General features: G+C 45.9%; 1 protein-coding gene across 1 annotated transcript; it reads right to left on the reverse strand.

Moving 5' to 3' along the window:
- Positions 1-10183: 10183 nt before the first annotated feature.
- Positions 10184-18292, reverse strand: dnaaf10 (dynein axonemal assembly factor 10). Its single transcript, XM_080017101.1, has 8 exons — positions 17911-18292; positions 17230-17330; positions 16881-17011; positions 16593-16694; positions 14140-14255; positions 13591-13725; positions 12054-12151; positions 10184-11196 (listed from the first exon to the last, which is right to left on the reverse strand). The coding sequence occupies exons 1-8, from the start codon at positions 18094-18096 to the stop codon at positions 10989-10991; spliced, it is 1077 nt and encodes a 358-aa protein (XP_079873227.1). The 5' UTR covers positions 18097-18292; the 3' UTR covers positions 10184-10988.
- Positions 18293-18710: the final 418 nt, after the last annotated feature.

An 18710-nucleotide genomic window follows, 5' to 3' on the forward strand; every position in this document is an offset into this window, starting at 1 on the left:
TCATTCAACATGTTGGTCAGATCGGTTAAAAAAAATAAATAAATGAATTGAATGTCTCATGAATTACATGCACTACCTTTGCGATCTACCGGTCGATCGCGATCGACCGGTAGATCCCAAAGGTAATGCATGGGCACCCCTGCCATAGACCATGGACCATAGACCATAGGCCAATACTCAATGGCCAATAGCCCTATAGGCAACAGGCCAATAGTTCATGGTCCATAGGCTATAGTCCATAGACACAGACCTGAGATCGTGTTGCATGCGTGTAGCGATTTAGCCTCACCTATTAAGGAAATTAATGAAGAGAAGCTGGTTGGTTTGCAAAGCTTCCTCTTCATCCTGACATGGTGGGTACTCGAGTTTCTGCTTGTCTCATCCCCGGCCACTTGTGCCAAGCTGCTGGATTATTTTACGACTGTGAGAAGTAACACTGATCCTAGAGAGCGATCCTAGGAGGCTGAATGGAGGTCGCTGTCAATGTGCTGATGAGTAATTAAGGGCAGGGTAAGCAAGCTAATTGGAAGATGATAGTGACTGAAATCCCTAACCGGTTGGGTTTGCATCATGTATAAAATGAATGAATTTAAAGCAGGCAGTGGATGTTCTTTGCTAGGTTGTGTGAGCTTGTAAAAAACTGGTTTATTTCAAATAGATCGAGGAATGTTACAGTGTCTTGAATTTAATTGTTTTGTCAACCTCTAAAATAGAAATGATAAATGTTTAATCTGCAATAATGTCGTTCTACACCAGGGCCGGTCCGTGCTATGTGGCCCTAAGCGGCAGAGCCAAATTTAAATGGCCATTTAAATTCTTTAATGGGCATTGAGAGAAACCAAGTATTAATAGTGTATATATAGCAAATCAATTTGTTGGCAGGTTTTGATAACATTCCCATACAGTATATATAACAAGCAGACCCGTGAGCAGTGTGATGGATCAAGAGGTGCAATTGCCAAGGAAAGTTAAGCGCTTTTAATATTTAATATAAAAAGATGTGTTCAACCATTCATGACTTGAAGAGAAGAGGCAGCCGCAAAGAAGCTCTTCTTGTTCTTTTTCCAACTCCCAGCGTAATGAATGGGAGGGAGCCTCATCTGGATTAACTAGCAATGAAATACTGATTTGTGTGTGTGCGCGCATGCGTGCGTGCACATGCCTATCTCCCCAGGTTACAAGTTCAATCTTCGTCACAGTCAGGACCCTCTGGCCAGTCTGGAGCAGGCTGCGGTCCATTACGCCTCGGCCATCAAACTCCAGCCCAAGCAGTCCACGCTCCACCTCCAGCTGGGTTTCACCTTGGAGGAGCAGCACTACGCTCTGAAGATGTACGGCCTAAAGAAGAAGGTAGCGTCAGGGGCGGTGCTCACTCAGCATATAGGAAAGCCAACAGTACTGCAAGCAGCATTCCTTTAGTAACTGAGAAGGCCCATATGTGTTGTTGTGCAGAGATGTTAGGATGCTAGAAGTCCATTGAAGTCTTCCCACGCAAGTTTGCATCCTGCTCACAGCAGCTGCAGCATCATAGTAGAGTATTTAAAGGCTCTCGAGTATGTGGAGATATGACAGACATGGGGGGGGGGGTAGGCAGGATACAACTTAGTGAATCACCTCTGTCAAAGAATTTTGATTTGAATGCATTTTAATTCAAAAGAGGTTTCTTTATCTCATATGGCACAGTGGGTTTCCCTGCTATGTTACAGTGAAAAATCGTAGTTAATCTAGAAATGAATGATACAACAGGAATTTTAATTTAGCATAGATCATTTCTGAATTATTTATATACCAAAACTGATGCTCAGAAATGATTATATATATATATGTATGTACATATATATGTATATATATATATTAATTTATGAGTATTTTGTAAATTATTATAATAATAATAATAATAATAATTATTATTATTATTATTATTATTATTAATACAAAAATATAATTCTTAAAATAATTTAATTATTAAATTCAAATATAAAATATTTGCAAAATAAACATGCCAAAGCAATGGTGATGGAATGGTGATGTAACCGGGAAACATGTATCTGGATTTGTTTCAGGTTCAGGAGCGAGATGAGTTGAACGAGGCCCTATCGTCCTCTGAGACAGACGACATCCTGGCTTTGTGCAAGCTCCACGGCTTCCACGGGACGCCCACCGTGGAGGACCAGCTCCAGGCCATGCTCAAAGAGTACAACCAGCTCAAAGACCAACGCGAGCCCGCCCGGACTGAGTATGTGCAGAGGCTCATAAGTTGCGTGTCCGAGAAGGCTGGCAAGGTAACCAGGGCAAACGTCTATTCCCCAATCCCATAAGTAAACGGCACTTTTTTTTTTTATATTCCGTAACTTCCAACCGGTAGCAGTGGGGGGAGAGGAACATTATAAGCATTTGTTTGATGACTTGGGTTTTATTTATTTAGAAGTTATATGTATGAGTGTTTGAAATCAGGCAGGGGAGGTAATATGAAATAATTCCGTTTAACATTCACGCCAACGTTGTTTTTCCCTCCCAACCCTCTTGATTATTGATGATATCGGACTGGGCTGCAGTGAAAGTTGATGGGGTGTGTGCGGATATGGATGTGCTACTAAGTAGGGGCTTGGATTACTCGGGTGGGATCTGTTTACCGTATTCTCATTTATAATTACATCAAACTGATATTTGGGTATACTCTTAATTACCAGAGGGGTAAGTGAGTGGATTTCCATGGTACCTGTGTGTGTACGCCACATCGTTGATCTTTTCTCCCCTACATCTCCATAATTCTGTGTAACGTACAGCTGGACCGACAAAGGCAAGCAAGGATTGCCGTTTTTAATCCAATAACGAGATACATTTTATTCTCCACTCTTCTAATGCTGTAAATCTGGTCAAACACAACAGCCTGTGGGTGCGAGTTCAAAAACCAGACTGACGCCACGGTGGCTCTTGACGCCTCCAGGCTGTCCTCATCCTTCAAGAGAACAATGTGCAGACGGAGGCATACTTTTTCTGTGTCTGCGTTCTCTACCGCTGCATTCTTCCCGATCCGTTCTACGTCCGCCACGTGGAGTCGCGGTGCTTCATTCGTCAGACTTATTTAATTGTCGCTGAATTGTAATGGTGTTGATTGGCAACATTTCAAAACGTCGAAACGTGCAAAATGTTGACTTCCGGTTCCTCAAAAGATAGCGACGTAGGTTTATTTCCTTGTTGTCTCTCATCTGTTTAGATCAAGGGTAAGAGCTTCAAGGTCAGTGACAACAAAAACTACGTCCACCGAGCCCTGATGAAGTACCTGGACGCGTGGTCCCTGAACCGGGACAGCTGGGAGCCCTACCTGCATGCGGGACGCCTGCTGCTGCTGCAGGGGAAGACAAAGGCCAAGGAGGCCCTGCAGCATCTGCAGACTGGCCTGGCCATGCTGCCCTCACAGCCTGCCCTCAGGTTCAGTTTCAAGCACAAACTATTATTATGATGATGATTATTATGAGGATTAATAATCAACAGCCTCCTCTTCCTCAGGTTCTACACGGCGCAGGCTCTCCTGCAGCAGGGTGTCTCGGAGGAAACAGAGCGACAGGCTGCACTGTTCCTACATCAGGGACTGGAGTACTTTATCAGTCAGAGCTGCAGCCGCAGGTGTGCGTGCGTGCGTGCGTGCTTACGATGCGTGCGTGATGCATATTTTTTTCATTGTAAAGTGCCGTCGGTCCAATACATGTATCAATGCATTCTTATGAACCTTATTGACCCTTATAACCGTACCGTGACGCTCTTCGTGCCTCCCTTTCTCAGCCCAGTACAGTGGAATCTGTGGGACCCCCTGTCCCCCCTTAACGCTCACTTCCTGCAAGGCCTGACCACCCTGGGACAGCTCCTGCGGGAGAAGAACGTGCTCACAGAAAATGCCATGAGTGCTGAGCAAGTCTACCGCACGTAGGTGACCTCACCTGGAGACTTGGAACAGCCTGGATAACCATTTCTAAAGGCCACGAGTGAACACACACATCACGCATCACATCAACAGGGTTAAAGTGATTCCCTTAGTTTTGGGGAAAGCCGCAGGAGCTACAGCAGGCTTGATGATCCCCCTGCAACCTTGCATTGAGCTTACACACTTACTGAAGCTGTAAAAAAACTGGAGTATCTCTTTAATTTGGTTTAAAAATATATATTGTTCATGCAATCTTTTTGCGCCATTGGTTCTGCCGTGCTCTCTCCTCCGGTCCCTCAGGGCGGTGGTGCTCGCCGGCCAGGCTTTGATTGGGTGTGCTCAAGGTGAGATGATGGAAAGGGAGTTTCAGTGGGTGCTGCTGGAGGGCCACTTTGCCTTGTTCCAGGAACCGATCCAGCGGAGCCGGCCGTGCCAGGGCGACACGGACACAGAGAGACAGGCCCTGGTGGTGAAGAGGTGCAAGGCCGTCCTCGCCTTCATTCGCGAGTCCTCATTGGGAGGAGAACAAGAGGGGCTGGAGATGAAGTTGAAGGTAGGTTTCAGTTCCAAATTTTAAGGGAATTTAACCGTTTTTCTATTTTTTTTTGTGTGAGATGTTGCCTGTGAAGTTTGCATGTTTTTAATGGTATTTCACAAACATAAAGTGCCAGTTCTGGAGAGTTGTATTGTATTCCTATATTCTATTTCATAGGACATATCAACAGTTAATTATGTAACCGATGCTCACAGATCTGTCTTTTGTGTTTAAGTGTAAGTCCGTAAAATCGTCTGGGTGGATTACACTGCAAGTCCCAGAATCCCATTTATATCTGCATTGGGTTTTTCCAACTTCCAACTTATGGATGTTTAGCAAATACACCACGCCTGCCATTCATTTTGACATCAGTGCCAGCAACCAACAATGGAAACATATAGAGGAAAGCATATCGAGGAGCACATGCATCACTCAAATACATTGCATCGCTGTTTCTTGTTAAGCTAATGAAGTATCAAACATGGGATCAGTAAACAAAATCACGTTACGGATTACCACTTTAAAGCCCTGCAGCCACTCTATAAATGGTTAGCCAACATGAATTAGTCATTCCATTACGACATTCCTTCACCTCTTTAATTTCTGTTGCCCAGGTCTGCCATATGTGTGTGGCGATGTCACCCAGGGACAGCCACGCACTGTATCTCCTGGGTCAGGCCCAGATCTCACAGGCTGAGAGGGACCCAAAATCTTCCTTGTCAGAGGTCGCTTTGCAGGAAGCCTGCCAGAGCTTGAGGGCCAGCATGGCGCTAGAGAATGAACCGCAGAGTGGAGAGCCACTGCCGTTCCTTACCAGTGAGCTCACATCAAGACCTACCTTTATCACATACAGTATTTAAAAATTAGGTAGCTCTAACTTAACACAACTCAACTTATGGTAAAACTATCACCCTTCATACATCCTGAATGCCTTTTATATTTCCGTTTAATTGGGTTTGGATTTTGAGGACATTGCCCAGTTTTTCTGCACTGGTCGCATTTCAGGGGATATCCTGATACATAGCTTTAAAAAAGGAAATTGAACATCAAGTCGCAATTTTTTTAGACCTTAATAGATCAATACCATCTTGCTTTTTAACTTTTCATACATGTGGAGCATCTATCTGTACATACGGTATTTGTATGTTAGCTGGATGGGCTTGAAGTTTATGTTTTTTTGTCAAAATTAATTATATTCTGGAAGATATGTTGATACCTAGTATTAAAAAGAATTACACCAGGTAGCATTTTTGCCCCTCATTAGATAATCGGCATTTATCTAGTGACCTCACTGTGTGCTATGCTCCCTCAGACCAGCAGTGGTGGCAGGCCAGGGTGGAGGCCGAGAAGCAGAAGGACGCTCGGCCAACAGAGAGCCCTGCAGGACTGTCCGACACCAACGCCGTGGCCGGGAAAGGAGCCGGCCGAGGAGCCCCCGGACGAGGAAAGGCTGTGGCGGGAACCGGCGCCAAAGCCACAGCTCCTGCCCCAGCCACAGCCCCCACCAGGGGAGCCAAGGCCGCCGCGGCTCCAGCCAAACCCCCTGCTGCTGCACGGTGAGTCACCATGGCGGCCTGTGTTATGTAATTAGCTTTCACTCCATTTTTTTAACTGTTTGTTTATTCATGGGGTGTTTGGCGCACATTCATTCTCTATCCTAGATCTGCCCTGTGTGATGTTCATGACTGGTATCACCACAGTGGTCTGTTGATGGTCTCAGTTCCAAGCAGTGTTCGACTTTCATTTATTTTATTACGGTGCTATTAAGTTTGGATACACATTTGTAATAAATCAATTGATCCATTTCCCAGTTAGCGACTTTCCCATACTTAGACTGACATGGAAAACGTCTTCCTACTTAGGAGCAGGCTGAGAATTTTTTTCTTCCAAAATTGTACCATACATTATGTAATTACTATATACATTATATATGTGTAATTATGTGTATATAACTACGCTTCATATACTACATATACATATTTTTTAATTTTTTACATTTTATTTTTCAAAATGTTTTATGGTAATATATTATTGTAATAATAATAGTTAAAAACAGTTGTCTTATTTCATTTTCTTATTGGTGTAAATTTACCATGCTTATCTACTACCATTCATACCTTTCTCCTCATTGTCAATAAAATCGAATATTATGGTTTGTCTTAAAATTACATTTTATATCCTGTTATTTGAACATTTGTTGCCTGAACACACAAAGCTATTACAGTAAGCTACTACCCCTGTTATATTTCTCGTGGTTGGTGAACTTCTCCTGTGTGTGCTGTAGGGGGCAAGCTAAAGCAGTGGGGAAGCCAGGCCAGGCTGCCAAAGCTCCCTGTGATCCCAGCCCCGAGACCCAGCCCTGCCCTGACAAGCCCAAACCTGACTGCTCTGAGAGCTGCCCCGGCCCTGCCAGAACCGCAGAGGGTGTGTGGCTACACAACCCAAACACCCACACCTAGATGTGCAACAATAGTGGGAGATGAAAAGAAAACTGGCTCTTCACTGGTTAATTTGTTCAGTAATCATAAAACTACATGATCATGAAAATGAAAGACACATGGTGCTTAAAACTCTTATACATTAGAATGTACACCGATCAGCCACAACATTAAAATTACTGACTGGTGAAGTGAATAACATTGCTCATGTCATTACATTGGCACATGTCAAGGGTTGGGATATATTAGGCAGCAAGTGAACAGTCAGTACTTGAAGTTGATGTGTTGGAAGCAGGAAAAATGGGCAAGCGTAAGGATCTGAGCGACTTTAACAAGGACCAAATTGTGATGGCTAGAGGACTGGGTCAGAGCATCTCCAACACAGCAGGTCTTGTGGGATGTTCCCAGTATGCAGTGGTTAGTACCTACCAAAAGTGTCCAAGGAAGGACAACTGGTGAACCGGTGACAGGGTCATGGGCGCACAGGCTCACTGATGCTCGTGGGGAGAGAAGACTAGGCCATCTGGTTCGATCGAACAGAAGAGCTACTGGAGCACAAGTTGCTGAAATAGTTAATGCTGCTATGATAGAAAGGTGTCAGAACACACAGTGCATCACAGCTTGCTGCGTATGAGGCTGTGGAGCCACAGACCGGTCAGTGGGTCCATGCTGACCCCTGTCCACTCCCGAAAGCACCTATAATGTGCACGTGAGCGTCAGAACTGGACCATGGAGCAATGGAAGAAGGTGGCCTGGTCTTATGAATCACCTTTTCTTTTACATCATGTGGATGGCCGGGTGCTTGTGCGTTGTTTACCTGGGGAAGAGATGGTACCAGGTACCTTCTATGGGTAGATGCAAGCTGGTGGAGGCATTGTGATGCTCTGGGCAATGTTCTCCTGTTCTGGGTAATGTTCTGCTGGGAAACCTTGGACCCTGGCATTCATGTGGATGTTTTGACACGCGCCACCTACCTAAACATTGTTGCAGACCCTCTTCCAGCAGGATAATGTGCCCTGCCACTCTGCAAAAAATGTCCAGGAATGGTTTGAGGAACATTACAGAGAGTTCAAGGTGTTGACTTGGTCACAAATTCCCCAGATCTCAATCTGATGGAGCATCTGTGGGATGTTCTGGAACAACAACCCCGATCCATGGGATCTCCACCTCGCAACTTCCAGGTCTTAAAGGATCTGCTGCTAACGTCTTGGTGCAGATACCACAGGACACCTTCAGAGGTCTTGTGGAGTCCATGCCTCCACGGTTCACAGCTGTTTTGGCGGCACGAGGGGGAGCTACACAATATTAGGCAACTGGTTTTAATGTTGTGGCTGATTGTTGTAAATGTACCTTCTTGTGATTCTGATTCAAATTCTGAATGGAAAGAAAACAAATGGATCTCAAGTTTCTAACGGTCTAATAATTGATTTGATCCGTCTGTATTGATGTGTCGTGCGTGCGTCCTTCACAGAGCCGGGCACTAGCAGCACACTCCCCGGTCCTCTGAACCGCCCTTTCTGCCCCACACGCCTCCTCCTGGCCTCCATAATGTCCAACTCCGACGAGACATTTGACGAGGCCTGCCGGCTCTACGAAGAAGTCATCGCCATGGAGCCAAAGGTCCGAGTCTGATGCCGCCTCTCACATTCCCACCTCAGGACTTTTGGGCTTTGATAGACTATTAACTTTCAGCCACTCGGTCCAAAGCGACAAAAAAAGAGACGAGCACATCCAAGGCAAGGATTGTACCTGGGCGATGGATGTGACAGAGGTTATGATATATGACTGAGGCTAGAGAGAAGGTTTAAGGTAGGAAACGGTCACAAACAAAAAGAATGAGACCTTTGTGAAGAACACCTTTTTAAATCGAAAGCCAAATTAAGCTTCCCGAGACATCTTTTATTCATATAATCCACACACGGTTACAAACAGTAATTACTTCACAGGTCCACAATGAGTACAGAGACTATAAATGACCATAAGCCCTCAATTGGGAGAGGCAGAACTTTGATTAAATAAGGATGGAAATTGAGGAACCCTTGAGGGGGGACAAGAAGAAGAGATCCTCCTTCCATGCTGGAAGGACCCAGCCGGAAAATATATTTGGATTATGTGGAATGTACAATCAACAATTGCATTTTCTAGCTATCAAGGCCCAGTTACGGGATTTGGGTTTCAGAGGAAGGAGATGGTGAGTGGGTTAGCTTCCCGCTCTAGCGTACTGACCTCCTGCTGGATACAGATCTCCTCTCCTCTGCACACGCGTTTTCTTAATAATTCCCGTCGGCTGACGAGAAAGAATGTGTTATAACCAATAGATTGACCGCCGGACCTCTGACCCTCCCCCTCAGCACCACTATGCCTACATTTGCCTGGCAAGCCTGCTGGACCGCAAGGGGGCCCTGGAGGTCTTCTGCCGCGTCCCCCTGAGGCCTGTGGCGGAGCAGGACTTTAACGACGCCTTCATCACGGGAGAGATCCTCGATAAACTGGTGAAGCTGAACCTCTTCGACCACCCCCAGCTCCTCCCCAACCTCGTGGCCCACGCTAAGGTCCTGGGTCTGGGTGAGTGGCGGTGGGGGTGGAAAATCCGGGTCGGGAAAGTAAAAAAAAATATAAATGATAATAACCCGCTCCAGGATTTTGAGTCAACCGTGGAAATCTTCTAATCAGCGTCGAGCCAGCAGTCGAACCGCCGAGTTAAATCGTCTGGGTCGGTCCCATGGGTGGGGCAAAAACGTGGCAGGATTTTTACTTTTTGAAGTCACAAAGACGCTTACAGATGCTCAAGATCTTCATGTCACAAGGCATGATGACTGAAACCGGTCCAGTTTATTGTCTATTTATAGGCAGTATCAGATGCTGTGCCATGTAAACGTACGGCACAGTGCAGCCACGCAGAGCTTTACAATCATGTCAACCGCAAAGTATTCATTGTCCACACAACTCAATCAATGCATAACCTATTAGTCCTAGACCTAAGTTCCTCACGACATGTTCCCGAAAAAGACGGTGCCGACATCTTTCCCCAATGCGGATTAACTTAACTATTAACTATTCTGCGATTTTGTTTTTTTGACAGAATTTGTCGAGAAATACATTGAAGTCTTGGAGGAGTATTCCCTGACCAAGCTCCTGAAAAGGTTCTACGCCATGTTCCACGGCAAAGCGGAGGACGACAAGGAGCTCCAAGCTTTCTTCACGTACAAAGGCTGGATGTGATGACGTAAAAAAAAGTTGCCTAACTCTTGAATCTTGAGTCGTGGCTTCTGTTTCTTGGAAAGGGAATCAACAAGTGCTGCTTGTGTGTGGATGGGGGAAAAGCCTTTTAGAGGTTGAGCCGGGAACAACCTGGAATGACCCCAGAGGGCGTCATCTGAACGGTTTCGCAGGGAAAAAAAGAGGAAATAAACCAGAAAAATCTCCACTCCGAGCACCTACGCCGTAACCCATGACGTTGGTTTCATATCTAGTCCATAAAACCGATCAACACTTTGGTATTTCTCATACCTTGCCGTCTGAATCCATTGCAAATCTCTGAACGGCAAGAAACACTTTCACCTTTTTCCAAAAATATTTAATATGCAAAACAGGTGGACATTCCAAAGAAGAGACATCAAAAGGTACAACTGTTAAGACGCCAACGCTGCGCAGTCCTTCGCATCCTAAATTGGGACAAAAACTGGAATTTCTGTGAGCAACTGCTTTTCTAATAGCAAAAAAAAACGAATCAAAGTAGATTAAGATGTGTCAAATGGAATCGTGTTATAATATCATTAAAAGCCATTTGACTAATTCAGATAACCTTCCGCGGAGGCTCAAGATCTAAATGATCACAAGTGTACTTGTTTGCCTGGAGGCCAGACACGGCTCCTGTGCCTGGAAGCGATGGAGACCAACCGGGCTCAACTCCTCCTTTCCACTAAAAACACTTTTATTAGAAAAGGAAAAGTAAAAGTGACCACCGGCATGAACTCTGAAGCAGATCTCTTGAGACCAGCGGCGGGATATCCCCACGTCTCCCCATCCAGAGACAGGGCCGCGCCCGTTTGATCCCGTTGCGGCCGAACCCAAAACGCCGGTCGCTTTCCTTTTACACGCGGTTGAGTTTGGTGACGATGAGCACCCGCACGGACTGGTCGAAGGCGGCGCACACGCACAGGCCCCGCTTGTCCGGGCTCCAGTCCAGGCTGGCGATGGGCTGGGTGGACAGGGTGACGTTCTGCAGCAGGGTGACGGTGCCGGCCTCGCCCACCTCCAGGCCCTCGCCGTCCTTGTGACTCCGCTGGGCCGGGTAGTCGCTGCGGAAGGGGACGAACCGGATGGGAAAAACTTGTGAATGAGGACGCTGGATGGAAGGCCTGCCGCCGCCGCCTGCCCCCCGGCTCCGGAGTTCGCGTGATTATTCGATTGCCCCGAGCCGCACAAATTGCTTTAAAAAGCCGATAACGAAGAGGTCCCGGAAATGTAATTCATCTCATTAAGGGTTCGCCTGGCGTGAGGATTTATTTTTGCCGTCTGCGTCATTTATCAATCTTACTAACAGCACGGCAGTTTTAAGACCTGTTCGTGGAAAACGTCTTTTGAAGAAAAGGAGACCTGCTCGAATTGAAAATAACCGCTGGGGTTGAAGACAAGCTATTGACAGACATTTCAGAACCTTACACCTCAATTGTATAGACTGTTAATCTAAATAAGTGGGCAGGGGGTTTTAGATCACATTGTCCTACATCGTTTGCATAGATAAATAAAGCTTTTTGAATTTAAGCTGTCCTATTGTACATGCAGACATTATTCGAAGCTTAGGTTGAAGGGATACTCACGTGTTTTGGTAAATGGATAAATGGTCATGGAAAACAGTTGACAATGTAGCAGCATTTAAAACAATTAAGGTCTCATCTTTAGGTATTTATTTGTATTTGTCATAAAGACACGATAGTGTATAAGCTCAGCTTCTGAGATGCTGGAAGGTGTATTTCCCTAACTCCCCAGGAGCTAGGCTAGTTGATTCCACCTGCAGCCATGCACTGAGCTAACACACTTAGCATGCAGCCCATGGTTATCTTGTTAGCGGACACACTGCGATGAAATTGGTACCGAGTTCACCTTCTCGTCTCTCAACATGCATTTAATGGATGTGTCTCAATACATCACTTACTATTTCCATAGATGGAGGTTTCCTGCGCCACCCGCGGTCATAAAGACGTCTCTGTTCTGGGGCAGATGCCTCACCTGCCAGATGGTTGACTTGTGTGCCTAAAAAAATTTAATAATACATTGTTTACTTCCAAATGGTACTTTAATGCATTGGATGCATCTTGTTTGGTAAAATGATGTGGATATACAGTACAGTAATAATTGTTTTTTTTTTGTTTTATTAATCTTTCCAGACCTGTGCAAGAAGACAGGACATTAACTTCACCACTAAATTCACGGTTGTGATTTCATGTTTACAGACATTCTTGTATCCTTATTAGCACTGCTCAAGGTTCAAATCCCGTGTTGCTGTAATTGTGTGCTCCCTGAAAAGGATATGACATCGTAGACGTGACGACCAGTTTCAAACTAGCAGTAAAGAGAAAATAATAACAACCTGCAGTGTGACTCAAGGCACTGACAGCCTTTCAAGAAAAACTGCCAGGACAGAGTTCAACACGTCTCAAGGATGAATGTTGGTTTTGTACTGGCCCGAAAATAGGGGAAATGGGGGTGGGCGGGGGTTGGGACGCCCTGGACATTCTTTCAAATGAAGAGAGAATTGTTCGTAACTCCCCCATAATAAGATTTCAACGCAGGTCATTTATCAACGCCAAGGACCCAGACTTCTGGAATATACGTCCGTGTTTGTTCTGGACTGAATTGGCCAGTTTCCCCTCCTGTCACAGTGTCGTCGTCCCAATGAATGCTGGGATATCTTGGTCGATCCGGCTCAGCCGAGTCACTGACTGAGGCATTCTCTATTTTAGCAGGGGTTCTTGGCTTTATGCAAACCTCAGTTTGGAACATTTCTCGGGCTTAAAGTCAAGGACGGAAATTGATAAATGGCCCGAGTGTACGACAGCTACAACAGAGTTCCCTCCGGGGACTCACCTCCCAATTATCTCTGAAGGGCGTTTGAATCAGGCTCCAGACGTGCGGATGAATGTATTGGAAAGCCTCATTCTAGGGGCCAAACCTCTGGAGGAAGCGTATAATTAAAGATCCCAATATTGATGTTACACTTGTTGATTATTCAGAAGAGCTGGACAAATATTGGCTGAGCCGAGGAGCTCTGATCTCTGCGCCGGGACCTCCGGGTTGCTTGGCAGGCCGGGCCGCCTCCGAACGCCCGCTCGAGGTGCGTTTTCTTAGCACTTTCCCACAGGCACGGCGCGAGAGAGAGAGAGAGAAAAAAAAAAAAAAAAGCCGCACTTCTCCCCCCCTCTCTTTCACTCTCTCCAGTTCTCTCACTCTTCTCACCAGCCCCGATGTCGTTTTTGGCCCCCGACTGCGGCCACAGAGCATGTTGGCTAAACACACATCCAAACATTTCCAGCTGTGAAAATGGTCAAAAGGACATCATACCCACGTTGCCTCGTTCCCTCCGTCTTCTCAAAGAAAAAAGAAAAAAATCAAATAAATCACAGCCTTTCACACCCTTTGCTCAGGAGCCAAACTCCCTCCCCCTCCCTCATGTCTCCACCTGGGGAAATTACCTTCTCGGAGACGGAGGCGAAGCCCTTGGTGGGGTGCTGGGTCCTCGTGTCGAAGACGTGGAACTTGCCCTCCAGCGACGTGGCCACCAGCTTGTTCATGTTGATGTCCTTCCTGTCGAACTCCACGCAGCAGACCTGGAGATCGTTTTTGGGGAACGAAGCAACGGACTCGCATCTTGAGAAAGGGTTCTGATTGCGACATGCGCCCCTCCGTACGTCGCGAGGTGGAGCGTTGAGCCCAGTCCCCCTCAAGGGATTTTAGCTTTCACGTCAACGCTATTCCTCTGGCCGAGGCTGAGAAGAAGCTCAAATATGACACCATAATAAAATTAGCATATACATTTAAACTTTGGGGCTGTGATGAGACTTGCAAACGCAAGGGAACACACTGAAATGACTGCAACGCCTTCAGGCTCAAATCTCTGTTTTTGCTTGTGTAATTAGTGCCTTCCTCATGTTATGCAGACACTTCCATTGGAACACATTGTAACATCAACGGAAACTTCCCTTGTAAAAAAGTCCCGATGTGGAGCTAAAAGTTCACCTCACCCCATTTTTGATATTGGTCTCCCAGCGTAAGGACATGTTACGGAGGTCAAACAGTTTGATGTCCCCGTTGTCGTAGCCGGCGCACACACAGCGGTCCTGGTCATTGAAGGCGTGGCCTGGAGTGGAGACGGTCGGAGATAAAGAGGTAATACACGTAAAGTCAGTATCACAAAATGTTGTCTTCAGCCTACAGGGACACGTGTTGAAGCGGGTTTGGCTTCGGAACAGAGCTCAAACGCCAACAGAAAGCAGAGAATTTAGGGCTGCGACGGAGGCGAAGTTTCCTGACAGAGAGATCCCAATTGAAAACCCTGAAAGTTGTCCTATTTAAAGGGGACCAATTATTCGAAACTCACTTTTTCAGTGCTTGTGGACAAACATTTGGGTCTCTGACGAACCTACCAACACACAAACTGTGAAATTAGACGACCCAGTCAGTTTTTTTTGGTGCGCCAGAAAAACATGTCCGAAAACGGAGCCGTTCAGCTTTGCCTCAGTACTTTGCAGCATTGAGACACATTAGAATTAGAACCGCCCTCCATCTGAGTAACTCCACCCACGGCTGGAGCGCGACCGGACCCACTAGCATAGAAGCTAAGAGCTAATCGCGGGAAGTGCGCTGTTGGCTGCAGAGACCGGCACAAATCTTCTAATGAAAGAGGAATTAATACCAACTGTGAGTATTTAAAAAAATATTTTGCTGTATGTTTCTTTCTGTGTGTGTCCACAGCAGAATGTACTCTAGGTTGCGGCGTGCGATCCGCTCCGCATTTCTCCAAACAAAACTGTAGATGTACTTATTTTATTTGAACTAAATGAAACAAACAAAAAAAAAAAGTATCGGGCGGTGCTTTAAGCTCCGCTCTGCACCGGGCACCGCAGTGAAAGCCTGAGTGAAGCGACTGTATGGCTTGTATCTCGCCTCAAATTTGTTCAGAAACAGATTTTGGTGGACTGATGAGGTGAAATCAGTGAAAGTTTACAGAGAAATACAACGGAATCTGGAGTAAAGCTCAAACCCCATTGGCTCACAGAACTAGGGGCCTCTGGAGGGAGGCTCCTCCCACTGAAATAGCCCGGACAAAGTGGATTGGACGCATGTTAGAATGGCTCGAACACATAATCTGAATGAAAAAAAAATAAATGTAAAAACATGTTTTGGGGACCTCAGACACCATATATTATTAACTTGATGAAAAGGAGCCTAATAGGTCCACTTTAACTCCTTCAGTTTAGCAGATTATAATAATTTCATATGTAACAAAAGAAAAAGGAAATATCAACGTCAATCCATCCCTTCACCTTCTAAACTTCTTATCCGGGTCAGGGTGGCAGTGAAATGATAGATGGTATAAGTCCCCACTCACTAGGTCTGTAAATAACCAAATCCGCTTGATTGTTTTGCCGTTTTCGAAAGAGAATTATTAACTATTTGAGCGTTATTTGGGGATAATTCACCAGAGCTGAAACGTCAGGTCTGGACATTGTCTGGATTTACCCTTTCACACATGTAGTACACAACTGGGGATTGTCCGTGTCAGACGCGTTTACACACCACCTCGAAATACTCCGTTTCGTTTAGAATAGGGACAGGGTAGAGCGTGCAGGAGGCGGGGACGTGACGCAATGATGCTGCGGAGTTTTTAGCACACCCAAGATGGCGGACGAGGCTATCGACTTATCTTTTTTGGCGTTGATACTCCATGTATTTGGACGTTATATAAACAAAAGACTGGAAAGGAATATAAAGGAAAACGGAAAGGAGAACGCGGCAGCCACGCTCCTTGCAAGAAGATCGGCACGAGAGTAAAATAACTGGCGCGCGATAGAGACGTCTTCAACACACGACACACCCACTCGCTCGCTGTGAATACTCCGGACAATTACTTGCACTGTTCACACATACCGCTCACTCGTACATTACGCAGACTTTGGTAGTCGGGTGCCGGCTGGGTAGAGTCCGGGAAATGTCCGGTCCAAACGACTCAGACATTTGCGTTCACGCATACAGCTCCTCCGGGTAACGTCCAGATCATTTCAGGGGTGCAGTGCATGTGTGAAAGCCAGCTCAAGTTTCTCCATGGTGTGTGCATTTCAAAAACCACATAAAATGCAAAATAGTTGTGACGCACTTTAACCTATCCAGGTCGAGAGCTAAGGAGGTTGCAGTGGAGATCAGAGTGTTTAACGGCATTATGGAGCTAGAATGCCTCCTCAAACAAATACGATAAGAATAGACCGACCAAGCAACAGCTGAACAACAGGCCTGCCAATCTACAGTTTACCTCGCAGTGGTGGATAATGTAAAAGGCAGTGTGTTGATTTCCGTAACTTCTGTACCTAAAATCTAACAAAGTGCAGAATTTAGCCTCCTTTCTTTAGGGTCTCACGCTGTGTATGAAATACGGCTGTGCTGCGGCTTTCAGCCCCGATGTGGCGCCGCTCTGACGTACCGAAGGCCACGGACCAGCAGTCCCTCTTGGTTTCTCCTTCTACGGGCTCCATGTTTGCAACGGGTGAATCTTTCTGCCTCGGATCCCACACCTTCACCGTCCCTGGTGAAAACACCAACATAAACAAGTGACTGGAACGGTCGCAGCTCTTTTTTATTAAAGCAATAACTTTATATGTTCCTGACGTCATACACCGCCATTTCATGTGCCGAAAACAAAGCTCACTCTATTTTTCGTATTGATGTTGAAGAAATGTTACGAATACTTTTCATTTCTTGATGCCCTTACCGTCTCGACTCCCGGTGACTACCTCGGGTGCGCCGTCTCCGATTCCCAGTCCTCCAACTCCATCAATGCAGTTGACGATCTCCTTGTGAGCCTTCACAGAGTACACCGGCAGGTCAGGCACTTCCAGGTTCCTGTGGACAGGAGAAGCATTGGCGTCAGACTGATCAATACCCCAAACAATCCAGCTGATGTCAAATCAGCTTGAATGTGTGTGTTTACATGTGTACAATGTGCAGTTGTTTACTATTTTAACTGGTGAAGGGAAATAAACTGTCAGGAATAGTTTAGAGAAGGCAAGTAAGAGGATAAGACTGCATCATCGGATATAACTAAATAAATGAATAAATACCATATGTTCAGGTTTCCATCAAAATCCCCAGTCGCTATGTGTCTTTGTTGTAGGGATGAGGCCCCAAATGTCCCGCACTTTATGGGTTTCGCTTTCTCTATCTGAAAAACACAACACGCAGTGTGAGATAATAACAACCACAGTCCACTCAATGAATGGTCCAATACAACAGGTATCTACAAGAGAAATGAAGTTGACGTCAATTATGTAAACCGCTTTAAGTGGAAACCATAAAAATGTCGGGATTACTCCCAACACATACCCAAGTCCCCAAATGGTCATCCACATCGACAGTTTTCTGACCACAACAAGCTCCCGTGTTTAATCAAAGTCTTGCTTGCGGCGGACCCCGCCACCAACAATGGAAAGGCCATGTAGAGGAGCACATATACGACGCACATATATTATTATTATAAAGTATCAGCTGAATTAATTATCAATAATGGGATTTTAAAATAAAATAATGTTGCGGATTGCCACGCGTGTAACGCCAATCCACCGACGTGGACCTGAAGATCTCTGTGGAGGGTGACAGTTTGTTGTCCGTTGCCATGGAGACGCATCGCTTGAAAGACCTTTCTAGAAGCTTTGACGCTAACGCTAGCAAATGCTCTCGCCCAGTAAATATCCACCGTGGCACAGTGTGCGTGGAGAGGAAAATAGAAAAAGCTTCAACTTCACCTCCTTCACCAGCACCACCTCCCCACGCTGGACCTCGTACACCTGCATCACCCCGGAGCCCCTGGCCAAGCTCCCCATGCACACGAACTTGGCGCTGCAGGGAATCCATTTGCTGTCGAAGATCGTGTAATTGAGGCTCTTCTGGACGTGGGCGATTATTTGGGGCTTTTCAAACGGCGTTGACATTTTCACGAACGAACCAAACCCAAAGCAGCGGAGGAGTCTTCAGATCGTCACACTCCCACAAGCGCTGCTGGGTGGAGTGAGCCAGTGCTGCGTTCCTTGGGATTCGGAAAATCTGTAATTCCGAGTTTCCAGTCCGCATTCACGCTCTAAATGATTACAAACCAAAAACCGACGCCAAGGCTAATGAGTTTGAACAATAACGATGCGCGACGCAACGCTGTGGTGACATCAGGTAGGTTATCGCTAAAAATCTAAAGCCTGAGCGATCTGCCCCGAAACCCCGACTGAAACGGCCAATGCGTTGCACTTTTCACAGTAGAACATTTTTTTTCCCGAGTGCAAACTGCAAAAGAACGCAGCGTAGTTTCTCTTCCAAAACCGAACACGGAACAGCTCCCCGACGGTGGCGCACTGTGGCTGTCCAAGCGAGTGCCTGATTACATAGACGAATAACAATCGAAACGGCGGCGTGTTTTAGAGACACGTAAATATTTAAAGGATACCAACTGATCCCGTTTGTCCCATAAATGACATAACCAGGAGGGGGAAAAAAATGTTCCACAAAACTTATTATTTTTTTTAATTTTTTTTTTAGCGCACCGGCGACCGAGCGG

The sequence above is a fragment of the Zeus faber genome (genome assembly GCF_960531495.2).
Source record: "Zeus faber genome assembly, chromosome: 16".
Taxonomy (NCBI): domain Eukaryota; kingdom Metazoa; phylum Chordata; class Actinopteri; order Zeiformes; family Zeidae; genus Zeus; species Zeus faber.